Source organism: Chiloscyllium plagiosum, unplaced genomic scaffold, assembly GCF_037043375.1.
Source record: "Chiloscyllium plagiosum isolate Xiang-an unplaced genomic scaffold, Cpla_swu_hap1 HiC_scaffold_18, whole genome shotgun sequence".
Taxonomy (NCBI): Eukaryota; Metazoa; Chordata; class Chondrichthyes; order Orectolobiformes; family Hemiscylliidae; genus Chiloscyllium; species Chiloscyllium plagiosum.
Window position 1 is genome coordinate 33,072,092 of NW_028270156.1, and position 14,197 is coordinate 33,086,288.

The window sequence follows — 14,197 nt, forward strand, 5'->3', positions numbered from 1 at the left end:
AGAGCATATAGAGTCATAGAGATGTACAGCATGGAAACAGACACTTTGTCCAACCCGTCCATGCCGACTGGATATCCCAACCCAATATAGTCCCACCTGCCAGTACCCAGCCCATATCCCTCCAAACCCTTCCTATTCATATACCCATCCAAATGCCTCTTAAATGTTGCAATTGTACCAGCCTCCACCACTTCCTCTGGCAGCTCACTCCATACCCGTACCACCCTCTGTGTGAAAATGTTGCCCATTAGGTCTCTGTTATATCTTTCCCCTCTCACCCTAAACCTATGCCCTCGAGTTCTGGACTCCCCAAACCCAGGGAAAAGACTTTGCCTATCCATGCCCCTCATAATTTTGTAAACCTCTATAAAGTCATCCCTCAGCCACCGACACTCCAGGGAACAGCCTGTTCAGCCTCTCCTTGTAGCTCAAATCCTCCAACCCTGGCAACATTCTTGTAAATCTTTTCAAGTTTCACAACATCTTTCCAATAGGAAGGAGACTAGAATTGCACGCAATATTCCAATTGACCTAACCAATGTCCTGTGCAGCCGCAACATGACCTCCTAACTCCTGTACTCAATACTCTGACCAATAAAGGAAAGCATACCAAACGCCGCCTTCACTATCCTATCTACCTGCAACTCCACTTTCAAGGAGCTGAGAACCTGCACTCCAAGGTCTCTTTGTTCAGCAACACGCCCTAGGACCTTACCATTAAGTGTATAAGTCCTACTAAGATTTGCTTTCCCAAAATGCAGCACCTCGCATTTATCTGAATTAAACTCCATCTGTCACTTCTCAGCCCATTGGCCCATCTGGTCAAGATCCTGTTGTAATCTGAGGTAACCCTCTTCACTATCCATTATACCTCCAATTTATGAGAGATTATTTGATTGTTGTGGCTGATATACTCCAATGGTCATCATCAAACAATATATTTTGGATGTGAATACCAATTATAGCTTGCATAATGGTCTTGTCCTGGACCAATCCACCATGTCAACCCTGATCACCGCAAACCATGCATCAGGAAGCAAACACTTAGAAACCTTGAGCTGCAATTATGGATTCTAAATATTACAAAGGACTATTGTTAATACAACTGCTCTACAGTTACTGTTTGTGATGTCCTATCAATTTAAGAGGTTAATAATAAATAAAAGCAATTTAAGATGGTCACTGAGACAGTGAAAAGAGTGATTAGGATGGACAGAATGCCTTACTGCAGAGTTGTTGAGAGACCACTACTTTTTAGGGGAAAGTTGGATAAAATTTGATGCAAAATAATATAAGATTATGAGGAAAGGAGGAACATTATGCCGTTAGTTTACTGGAAAACCAGCATAGAGCCTGTTGGCTGAATGGCCTCTTTCTTTCCTAATTCTGGATCAAAGCAAGAGTGAAAAATTTCATTAACAAAGTGTTACATGAATGTTTTTTGGATTGTAATTTATTCTATTGTGTCTCTCTTCTATTGGAAGGCTGGTTGTGAAATTTGAAAGGTTCAGAAAAGATTGACAAGGATGTTGCCAGGTTTGGAGGGTTTGAGCTATAGGGAGAAGCTGAATACACTGGGGCTGTTGTCCCTGGAGCTTTGGGGTGACCTTTATAGAGGTTTATAAAATGATGAGGGGCATGGATAGGTTAAAAAGACAAGTCCTTTTCCCTGGGGTGGGGGAGTCCAGAACTAGAGGACATAGGTTTAGGGTGAGGGCAGAAAAGGTTTTTAAAAGGCAACTTTTTCACATAGCGGGTGGTGCATGTATGGAATGAGCTGCCACAGGAAGTGGTGGAGACTGGTACAATTGCAAAATTTAAAAGGCATCTGGATGGGTATATGAATAGGAAGGGTTTGGAGGGATATGGGCCAAGTGCTGGCAAATTGGACCAAATTAATTTAGGATATCTGGTTGGCATGGACGACTTGGACTGGAGGGTCTGTTTCTGTGCTATATAGCTCTATGACTCGATGACTAAATAATTCATTGAAGGAATATGGTTCTGATGGCAAGGCTAACATTTATTACCCAGTTGAATTACCCTTGAAGTATTCATATTCTGCAGGTACACCCAGTTAGGCAAGGATGCCAAGTTTTTGACCTAGTAACAATTAAGGATTATGATAAATCATTCTAAATCACAGCACAGGATCAATCGAGTATTTCAAATGTAGACAGGAACTTTTCCTTTCGTGAATACAGAAGAAAAGAGGGAAACTCAGCTGAATATATTAAAGCGAGTGCTGTAGTGATTATAACGAGGTCAACCAGGTGGACATGATAAAATATGAGTTCCTGAATGGGGCTGTTAATCTGGCTGTCAGATTAGAACAGGAGTGTCAGATATCTTGTTCACTCTGAGAGCTGCTTCTGAGGGAGCTGGATGAGTGTCAAGGACTCTCTGTGTGTAAAAGAAACGGTTGACTTAATGTTGGGATACCAGCCACTGTGGAATTATTTCAAGAGCCACAACTAACAAATGGTGAATCATTGGAGAGAATGTTCTATTCCTGTTCTGATGACTCAATATTTCCCAGTAATGGCTCTATGTCTATTCTGGTGTATGTGATGTAAAATCTTCACATTCTGTAGCATACAGGCAGAGCAAGGTGTTTTAAAAATCACTCCAATGTGACAACATCGTGAGCCACCAAGAGGTGATTCTGATGCAGAAAAACACGCAGTGAGGATCTTGCAGTGATCGAAATCTGCTTTTGTTGTTATTTTTAATTGGCATCCAGCACATGAAACTTGGAGCAGCTTTCATTCCTCCGGCAGCTTTGTGTCTGTCTGTGGAAGATTTTAGAACCACTTTCAGTTCACAGAATGACATGTTCCGTGCAGTCATATTGCCAGTCAGTAGAATTAAAGATTTTGTTTCTCAACAGCAGAGACAGCCCTGAGGCCAGGCTTACTCTAGGAAAGAGAGAGAAGTGTGGCTCATACATTCTACTCGTTTTCCTGACCATTCCACCCGACCCCACTTATGAATACTTTCTTGAGTAGAAATATTTTCTATTTAAATAGTAACTCAGAGAAAAGGCAGTTTCTAAGGGCATCAGGATATAACTGTAGCCATTTTACTTTGATCTGGTTGGCTTGGGCCAAAATTATGTGCTGCTACCAGTCGTGGTGGGGCAGTTAGTGGATTACATTATATTGTGCAGGACGTACAATATGTCACGGCACGGTGGCTCAGTGGTTAGCACTGCTGCCTCACAGCACCAGGATCCCAGGTTCAAATCCAGCCTCGGGTGACTGTGTGGGGTTTGCTCATTCTCCCCGTGTCTGCGTAGGTTTCCTCTGGGTGCTCCGGTTTCCTCCCACAGTGCAAAGATGTGTGGGCCATGCTAAATTGCCCGTAGTGTTAGGTGCATTAGTCGAAGGGAAATGGGTCTGGGTGGGTTACTCTTCGAAGTGCCTGTTTCCACACTGTAGGGAGTCTAATCTAATGTCAGGTTTCCTGCAATGGGATGAAAGTAGGGAACAAAAAAGATAACAAATTCAACCACTTTATTCAAAAAGAGATGGAGATAGAAAGCAGGAAAGTACACGCCAGTTAGCTTAACATCTATCATTGGAAAATGCCAGCAGAAACTATTATGAAAAAAGTGAATGCCTGGCACTTAGATAAGTTTAAGGCAATCAGGCAGAGTCAACGTGGTTTTGTGAAAGGGAAATCGCGTTTGGAAATCTATTGGATTTCTTGAAGAGTTAACACGTTCTGTGGATAAAGAGGGAATGGTGGATGTACTGTATTTAAATTATCAGAAGGCATTTGATCTAGTGCCACATCCAGTGTCATTGTGGAAATTGAAAACTTATGGCGTAGGGCTGGCATATTGCAGGTGAAGTAACTGCACAAAGGCCAGTGAGATAGATTAACTCATTTAATGCTTTTAGAATCTGTCTTTGTCAACCTAAAGTTGGGAAATGTAATCAGAAAGGAATGTATGATCTGACATTATCTCAAAAAGGAGTTAGAGTTTTAAGTTGGTACCTTGAAATGACTGTCAATATTTTACTAGTTAACTGAGGTGCAGGATCGATACAAATTACTGTTCAAGGAACTGATTTGCCCACTGTTCTTATTCTAACATACACAACCATTTAGTATCAGTGACGGGTCAGATGGATGCCCTTCAGTTAGCTGTCTCTGTCTTTTGGATAATCAATATGCTTTCCTGATGCAAACAGCATAGAGTTGAACTTGATCAGTTTGAGCACTCATTTTGTGTTATTTATAGATGGTTCATGGGTCATGCTGTGTGCCAGGAAAATGTGATCTCTTTGATTAACAGGGCTTCCTTTCATTTCATCACTTAATCATTCCACACCATTGAAGCCATTGAATGTGCTGAGCTAATTGTTTACCTTATGCTTAGTTTCAATAATCCCGTCTCACATTTATTCTCCATCCCTTCTTTTTTACCTTCCCATCTCACTTACACTATTTTCTTTTAATTTTGCATTGGAAGTACATTCCAGTATATGGATGTAGTCTTAATGTATCTACTAGTTAAGGTTTTAAGGACCCAAGTGTATATTATATATACATTTAGGTCCTAAACTGTGAATTCTCTCCTTAAATATCACCATTTATTCTTCCTTATGATGCTCCTTAAAACCTACCTCTTTGACTAAGCTTTTGGCTACCTGCCCTCACATCTCCCTATATAGCTTGGTATCAAATGTTGTTTAATAATTTGGCCCTTTATTGTTTACATCAAAGGTGCTGTATAACTGCGTGTTGTTATCTTGAGGGTGGGGGGTGGGGGGGGGGGGGGGGGTGTTCTGATCAACAGGAATGTGTAATGGGTACTGGAAATGCACTGCTGACTGATGAAATTATTGATGATGCACAGCTGAACCAGTGCTGCTGCTTCCATGGAGAATGGTTTCTGTTGTTGTCATTCACTGAAGCCAATGAAAAGATTTGATTAATGGTATATTGAGCTCTTGGGTCACTATCCTTACCCTCCCATACAATAAACAAGTAGATGGTTTTGTTTACAGGGTAAGTGCAGTGAAGATGGTTTTGTGGTTTAATTGTTTTACCATTGTCTTTAGGAGGAGCTACATGAACAAATAAACTGAGGAACATTTCCTAATTTCTCAGCTTCCTTTCTGCACTGAGTGTTGTGATTTACTCATTGGCTACAAACAGAAAAAGTTAGAAACACTGAGATGAAATCATTCTTGGGAATTAAAAATTGAGCAGGGTATATAATTGAGCACTGTTGATTCCCTGTCCTCTGAAATCCATTATCACACTCAAGACTAATACACAGTCATTGCATTGCAGAGCAAAGCATTGAAGACCTATTAGAATGAGATTCTCAGTCTTGTTTTCAAATCCTTCCATGACTTCAATTCCTCCCTATCTTGCAACCTCTCTAGCCCTACAAATCTCTGAAATGTCTCCATGCTTCCAACTCTGGCCTCTTAATTCTCAGTATTCTCACCTTCAGATGCTGGGGCTGATGCATTGGAATTTCCTTCCTAAACGTCCCTGCCTCTGCATCTCTTTTTTTCCTTCTAATGTACTGTTGAAAACCTACTCCTATGGCCTGGGATTTGGTCATCTGTCCTAATATTTTCTTAAATAAATACAAGCAAGTGTTACAAATGAGGGGGACATTAGTGATGTAATGGAAATGTCACTGGACTGATAAACCAAAAACTCAGTCTACACTTCTGAAGATCTGATAGTGAAATTTGAATTCAATGAATAAAAATTCAGGAATCTCTCTCTTCAGTTGGGGGTGGGCAATAAATGTTTGTCCAGCCAGCAATGTCTACACATCCCACAAACAAATTGAAAAAGAATACTCAGCAGATCCAGCAGAATCTTCAGATAGAGCAACAATGCTGATGTTTCAAGTTAATGACCTTAGTCAGGACTGAAAAGTGTTACATAATTGACTGGATTTAAACAAGTACAAAGGCGACGGGAGTGAAGAAAGTGGGGAAGATCATAATAGAGTGAGATAACAGGATGAAAGGGATGATGGTGAAAGGATGGTGCAGATTCTGTCAACCCTGCTGAGTACGTCTAAGTATTTCTATTTTTATTTCAAGTTTCCAATACCCACAGCATGTTACTTTTATCCTGATGTGCAATTGTAAATAGCTCAATGGCAGTTTACAACTGAACCAACTCCAGAAAAGGCCTTAGAATGGTTTATAATGCTCAAGGCACTTGTCAAGTGCGAGTTGTTGTTCCGGATTGGCTAGGAGGTTCAAGTATGATGTTGATAATGACTGATATTTCTTCAACTTGCAGATGAACTCAAAGAGAAATTACAAGCTTACATTGATGAAGCAAACACACGTCAGCCAGGCTTTGTAAAGGTGATCAGGCACACAAAGCAAGAAGGGCTAATCCGATCACGGGTCAGTGGCTGGAGAGCAGCAACAGCTCCTGTTGTTGCTCTCTTTGATGCTCATGTTGAGTTCAATGTTCAATGGTAAATATCATTTTGTGCTGTTAATTGATGGAATTCTCACATTGTCATTATCCAGTTTCTGTTGCTCTATAGACACTCGGAGGATGTATATAGTTAAGGGATGTTACAACGGTATGAAGACTGTTCAGAGAAACTTTAAAATTGCAGCACACTAAATAGTTTCATTCTGATTAGCACAAAGTCTAAGCATTTGCTTCTTTTTTTACTCACTATTACCATGTGATCTATCACATTATCATTGACATAGCTTTCATTTAAATTCTTATGAGTTAATCCTTTATGGTATACTGTCTAAGACTGGCTATTCCCATTTCTAATTACACGTTCTAATTTATAATTTAGAATGCAATATTTAAAGAATAAATAATACAGACAGAGCAAAATCTCTCACTGAGCAACACTGCTTCCAGTTATTACAAAATTATAATAAGAGAATGTTCTAGTGTGCAGTCAAGACAGCCTTGATGTTTTACCCACACCAATCTAATCTCATGACCCTGCTTACTTCCCATATTGTTTAATATTCCATTCTGTGTAATTCCACTCTCGACCTCACTCCTTGCACTCTTTTAATATCTCATCCATTTTTTCCTCTGCTCCCCACACCATTCAATATCCCATCCAGTTTATGTCCATAATTCATCTTATTTCCCCATACCCTTTCTCATCATTCAGTTGAGTAATGTATTGCCATTTGAGAAGAATTTATCAGCAACATTTCAAAGAGACAAATATCACATTCCAAAAACTCTCCCTGTATTTTCTTCTATTATCTCCTTTATTTCTTGTAATGGTGTCCTTCAATGTGTGGCTTCAATCGCATTGCTAATGGAAACAACCTTTGGGTATTTACTTAATCAGAACTCTTTTTAACTCTGGACCCCACACAGCTCTAACGTACAAAGCCTCTCTCATTCCTCTGCATAACGTTAACACTGCCATTAAAGGTAATGGCCCATTGAATCTGCACTGCACCATCTCAACATGTCCCTTTCTTATGGGTTGCTCACTGTTTTGCAGCTGCAGCCAAGCAAAGGCCTAGTCTTAGCTTTATTTGGTGTGTTATTCTCAGGATGTAGGAGTTGTGGTCTTAAAATTGTGCAATTCTCTACCTCTCCGTCCTCCTTTAAATCATTCCTTTGTAAACTCCCTTCTTGATCATGAAGCTTTTGGCCGAACATCTCTTACACTGAAACATGTTGTTTTTGTGAAAATCCTTGGAATGTTTTAATCTGCTGAGGCACCATATAAATATAAGTTTTTTTTTCTCTGTTGCTTTTTGTTGTGAATTCATTAATTTGCTTTCTAAATGTGCAATAGATATCATAGATAATATAATGTTGGTTCTTATTTATCTTTATTGTACATACAAACTGCTGTTGAAAGCAGCTTGAATGATTGGCACTTTCCCTGAGATTAACACAGCAGCTTTGAAGCAGATTGCTCAAACCCCAGGCTCTTACAGGAATGATGCTTGCCTGAATTTGAATTTTTCTCTGAGCATAGCAAGCCCAGGAGTCTATCTGATTTGAAAAGGTTGTTAGGGGTTGACTTCTTTTTCAAGTGAAGGACTATTTGATGAAAGGCCTGAAAATTAAATAAAGCTATGGAGCTGATAAGCTGTGAGTTCAATCTATTAGAGGGTGATGCCAATCAGCCTGACTGACTGATGCAATTAAGCCTGACAAAGAATTCTGTCACCCACTTTCAATATATTCTTGAGAGATCCTTAAGTTTAATTGCTGATTTTTTACCTTGCAATGAAATAAGTCATAATAAAAGCAGTGAATTTGTCAAGTAACTTAGTGGAGTTGATTAATAGTTTAATAAATCATTATCAGATGCAGATAATGGATGTGCCTTAGGACAGATCTCTGAGTTGCTGCAAAATATACACTGGCCTAAAAATCACTGTTATAGGCCAAATAAGTAAGGGAGTAAATAAAGAGAAACTTTCTATTGCCTGAGGAGTCAAGGACTGAGGCAAATAATCTTAAAACTAAGGCCATATCTTTTCAGTGTGAAATTAGGAAACATCAACAAAGGATAGAAAATATTTGGAATTCTCTTGTGCAAATGTCAATGTTAGATCAGTTAGTAATTTAAAAAGAGCCTGAGAGATATTCATTAGCCAAAGGTGTAAAGTGATACAGGGTCAAAGTGCACAAGGTGTGTAAAGTAAGAATAGGTGAGCTAATGGAGTTAGATTGCAGCTCAGACATCTTCTCTGACTGTCGGTGCAGGCTTAATGGTCTTCCTCTTTCTGTCTTCCCATAACAGTGAGGCTAAGGCACCACCAATGTTTATGTGCAAATCAGACACAAAATTCAAGTAACTGCACAGTTAACTGCAAAGCTTCTGTGGTTACATCTAAGGTGCATTCTTCTCTATAAGCTGAAATGGTACCTTGCATTTTGGTTGCTTGTTAAAATACATTGAATGGCATAAAGGTCCTGTCAGTGCAATTTTTAAAATTCATTTATGGGAGTCACTGATTGGGCTCGAATTTGATTATCCAACCCTAATTAACCTTTAGTAATTGGTGCTGTGCTGCCTTTTTGAACCACTGTAGTCCATTTGGTGTGTGTGAACCCATAATGCTGTTACAGAGGGAATTCCAGGATTTTTACCCGGCAACATTGAAGGACAACAATATATTTCCAAGTCAGGATGAAGAGTGGCTTCGAGGGGAACTTGCAGTTGGTGGCATTCCATATATCTGCTTCCCTTCAAGATGGTAGAGGTTGTGGGTTTGAAAGGTGCTATGCACAGAGCCTTGACAAATGTTTTGAAGATTACTTCAGAGTACAAGGGAATCTTGATCAGATGGGCCAATGGGCTGAGGAGTGGCAGATGGAATTTACTTTAGATAAATGTGAGGTGCTGCATTTTAGAAAAGGAAATCAGAGCAGGACTTGTACATTTAATGGTAAGGTCGTAGGGAGTGTTGCTGAACAAAGAGACCTTGGAGTGCAGGTTCATAGTTCCTTGAAAGTAGAGTCGCAGGTAGATAGGATAGTGGAGAAGGCGTTTGGTATGCTTTCCTTTATTGGTCAGAGCATTGAGTATAGGAGTTGGGCGGTCATGTTGTGACTGTATAGGACATTGGTTAGGCCACTTTTGGAACAATGCATGCAATTCTGGTCTCCTTCCTATTGGAAGGATGTTATGAAAATTGAAAGGCTTCAGAAAAGATTTACAAAGATGTTGCCAGAGTTGGAGGATTTGAGCTATAGGGAGAGGCTGAATAGGCTAGGGCTGTTTTCCCTGGAGTGTCGGAGGCTGAGGGCTGACCTTATAGAGGTTTATAAAATCATGAGGGGAATGGATAGGATAAACAGACAATGTGTTTTCCCTGAGGTGGGGAAGTCCAGAACTAGAGGGCATAGATTTAGGGTAAGAGGGGAAAGATATAGAAGAAATCTAAGGGACAACGTTTTCACACAGAGGGTGGTGCCTGTATGGAATGAACTGTCAGAGGAAGTGGTGGAGGCTAGTACAATTGCAACATTTAAAAGGCATCTGGATGGGTGTATGAACAGGAAGGGTTTATAGGGATATGGGATAGGTGCTGGCAAATGGGACTAGACTAGGTTAGGACACCTGGTCAGCATAGGCGAGTTGGACCGAAGGGTCTGTTTCTGTGTTGTACATCTCTATGACTCTCTGACATCTTGTAGATTATACAAACTGCTGCGACTGAGCATTAGTGATGGAGGGGGTGAATGATTGTTGACATGGTGCCAATCAAGTTGAACTTGAAGTGTTGTTGGAGCTGTGTTCATCCAGACAAGTGGAAGTTTTCCATCACATTCCTGATGATGGACAGGCTTTGAGGAATCAGGAGCTGAGTTACCAGCTGTCGAATTCCTAGTCTCTGACGTGCTCTTGTAGCCATAATATTTATATGGCTAGTCCAGTTCAGTTTCTAGTTTTTTTTTAATTCAAACATATATTTTATTCATAAAAAATCATTTTATACATACTCAGTCACCAAAGCAGTTCAACTCTGGACAATCTTAGCATATGAAGAAACAAACAAACATTGGAGTTTGACTTTCTCGACAGTTCCAACAAACCCAAAGGCTTTCCTTACTTGTACAAGATACTATTTATATATATTTGAGGCACTGGGAGGGTCTCATAACTGAACAGACTCCCATTGTACTTTGGCCGAACGACCTTAGAATGTGGTCTTTTCCTATTCGGCCTTGGAGGCAGCTGCTCTGAGCTTTAGTGCGCCCCCCAGCACCTTGTTCTGGACCTTGGAATGTGCCAGTCTGCAACACCTGGTCAGGATCAACCTTACTCTGGCAGACCAACAAGTTTTTCACTGAGTTGATGGTCCTCCAGGCATAGTTGATGTTTGTCTCAGCATGTGTCCGTGAGAACACACTGTACAGCACAGGATCCTGCATCACAAAACTGATTGTGACGAATCACGACAAAAAATACTGTAACTTTCTCCAGACTTTCTTTGTATTGGCACATTCCAGCAAGAGATGTGTGACATGCTTAAAGGGCAATGTGTGATGGTGCAGAGAGTCCAAGCACACAGGAAGGATCCAATAGGTAGTGTCCTTCTCATCACCAGCTAAGCTTGGTACTTGTTGGAAAGTTCTGGCAATAAGGCATTCTGACGAATTACTTTGATGGTCTGCACCAGGAACCTGATAGGAACCTCCCTCTCCTTTTCCTGCAGAGTCTCGAGGACGCTTCGCGTTTACCACTTTCTGGTGGACTTGTGTCAAGGTTGTTTCTTTTGCAAATTTCTCCACAAAGGACAATTGAAATGGAATGATCCAATGATATAGAGTGTTCCATGGTGCCATGGCCAACCCCATCTTTGCAACACGTGGGATAGGTAGTACCTCAGTACATAGTGACACGTGATGTTTGCATTTCTGTCAATGGTAACCCTCAGGATGTTGATAGTGGGAGATTCAGCAATGATAATGCCATTGAATGTCACAGGGCCATGATTAGATTCTCTCTTTTTGGAGGTGGTCTTTGCCTGGCACGTGTGTGGCATGAATGTTACTTAGAGTAATAGAGTCATACAGCACATAAACAGGCCCTTCTGTCCAACTCATCCATGCCACCCACGTGTCCCAAACTAAACTAGTCCCATTCTCCTGCATTTGGCCCATATCCCCCTAAAGCTTTCCGATTCATGTACCTGTCCAAATGACTTTTAAATGTTTATCTGTACCCGCATTTACTACTTCCTCTGACAGTTTATTCCACATATGAACAACCCTCTGTGTGAAAATTTTGTCCCTCAGCTCCCTTTTAAATCTTTATTCTATTAGAGTAATAGAGTTAAAGAGACCCACCTGCCAGCACCTGGCCCAAATCCCTCCAAACCCTTCCTATTTATATACCCATCCAGATGTCTTTAAATGTTGCAATTGTACCAGCCTCCACCTCCTCTGGCAGCTCATTCCACACATGCAACACCGTCTGCATGAAAATGTTGCCCCTTAGGTCTTGTTTATATCTTTTCCCTTTCACCCTAAACCTATGCCCTCTAGTTCTGGACTCCCCGAACCCAGGGAAAAGACCTTATCTATTTAGCCTGTCCATGCCCCTCATGATTTTGTAAACCTCTAAAAGATCACCCCTCAGTCTCCGACGCTCCAGGGAAAACAGCCCCAGCCTATTCAACCTCACCCTATAGCTCAAATCCTCCAACTCTGGCAACATTCTTGTAAATCTTTTCTGAACCCTTTCTAGTTTCACAGCATCCTTCCAATAGGAAGGACACCAGAATTACACGCAATATTCCAAAAGTGGCCTAACCAATGTCCTGTATAGCCGCAACATGACCTTCCTTCTCACGTATTCAATGCGCTGACCAATAAAGGAAAACATACCAAACGCTTTCTTCACTATCCTATCTAACAGTGACTCTACTTTCAAGGAGCTATGAACCTGCATTTCAAGGTCTCTTTGTTCAGCAACACTCCCGAGGACCTTACCATTAAGTGTATAAGCCTTGCTAAGATTTACTTTCCCAAAATACAGCACCTCGTACTTATCTAAATTAAACTCCATCTGCCACCTCTCAGCCCATTGGCTCATCTGATCAAGATCCCATTGTAATCCGAGGTAACCTTCTTAGCTGTCCACTACACCTCCAATTTTGGTGTCACCTGCAAGCTTACTAACTATACCTCTTAAGCTCACATCCAAATCATTATATAAATGATGAAAAATAGTGGACCCAGCACCAATCCAGTGGTACTCTACTGGTCACAAGCCTCCAACCTGAAAAACAACCCTCCACCACCACCCTCTGTCTTTTACCTTTGAGCCAGTTCTGTATCCAAATGGTGAGTTTTCCCTGTATTCCATGAGATCTAACCTTGCTAACCAGTCTCCCATGGGGAACCTTGTTGAACACCTTACTGAAGTCCATGTAGATCCCCCTAGGAAAGACAAGTTCAGGATTTCCCCCATTACAGTGATATCACAGTGATATTGACACATTGCTATATTGACACATTCCCAAACTTTCTGAAAACTAATGAAACCGACACAAGACTTTCTTAGATTTCATAGCTCCTGAATCATGGGACACAAATGGCAAAGAAAGCACCCCATGTTCTTGTGTCTGTCATCCAGCTGGAGACCTTTTGGTGCCAGTTCATCTTGGGTCTCTCTCTCTCTCTCTCTCTCTCTCCCTTCTATGTCAAGCAGGAGCTCACAGCATGACCTGATGGCCCAGAATGTAATGAGCAAAGTCAGGGGACATGGCTGAGCGAGCTGAGCCAGAGGATAGGTGAATATCGTTGCCGTTCTGAGCAATTTTGTATTTCTTTGTAAATTTGATTCTCTTTCCTGCCTGAACGTAAGACCAAAAGGGATATAGGAGCAGAATTAGGTCTCTTTTATATCTTTCCCCTCTCACTCTAAACCTATACCCTCTAGTTCTGGATTTCCCCAACCTAAGGAAAAGACTTTGTCTATTTACCCTATCCATACCTTTCATGGTTTTATAAACCTCTGTAAGGTCACCCCTCAGCCTTTGACATTCCAGGGTAAATAGCACTAGCCTATTCAACCTCTCCCTAGCTCAAATCTTTCAACCCTAGCAAATTCCTTGCAAATCTTTTCTGAACCCTTTCAAATTTCACAAATCCTTCTGAAAGGAAGGAGACCAGAACTGCACACAATGTTCCAAAAGTGGCCTGACCAACATCCTGTATAGCCGCAACATGACCTCCCAACTCCTGTATTCAATACGCAGGCAATAAAGGAAAGCATACCAAACGCCTTTTTCACTATCCTTTCTACCTGCAACTCTACTTTCAAGAAGCTATGAACATATACTCCAAGGTCTGCTTTGTTCAGCAACACTTTCCTAGGACCTTACCATTAAGTGTATAAGTCGTGCTAAGATTTGCTTTCCCAAAATATCTTAAAATTATGCCCTCTATTTTTGAACTCCCCTATCCTTGTCACTTGTTAGAACAAATCTGGACATTGTTTAGGTCTTACTGTACTTGAACATGGACTACTTTAGTATTTGACCATCTATGAATGATGCTGAACATTGTGTAGCCTTCAGCAAATACAATAGATTAACCTTACTACAGAAAGTTTTAAGTTTGTCTGATTCAATGTAAGCTCTCTATTTAATCATAATAATTTTTTTGCAGTAATTAAAACTTTTGAGACAGAAATTGAACTTTTAGTAAGTGCGGAGTCACATTAAGTCAG

The 14,197-nt window shown here is 40.7% G+C and overlaps 1 protein-coding gene across 1 annotated transcript in view; it reads left to right on the forward strand.

Annotated features, from left to right (window-relative positions):
• Nucleotides 1-14,197, forward strand: part of galnt18b (UDP-N-acetyl-alpha-D-galactosamine:polypeptide N-acetylgalactosaminyltransferase 18b) — a 245,720-nt gene that overhangs the window by 114,583 nt on the left and 116,940 nt on the right. The window contains exon 4 of the mRNA XM_043705680.2: nucleotides 6,289-6,472. Coding sequence (XP_043561615.1) covers nucleotides 6,289-6,472 — 184 coding nt within the window. The remainder of the gene's footprint in view (nucleotides 1-6,288; nucleotides 6,473-14,197) is intronic.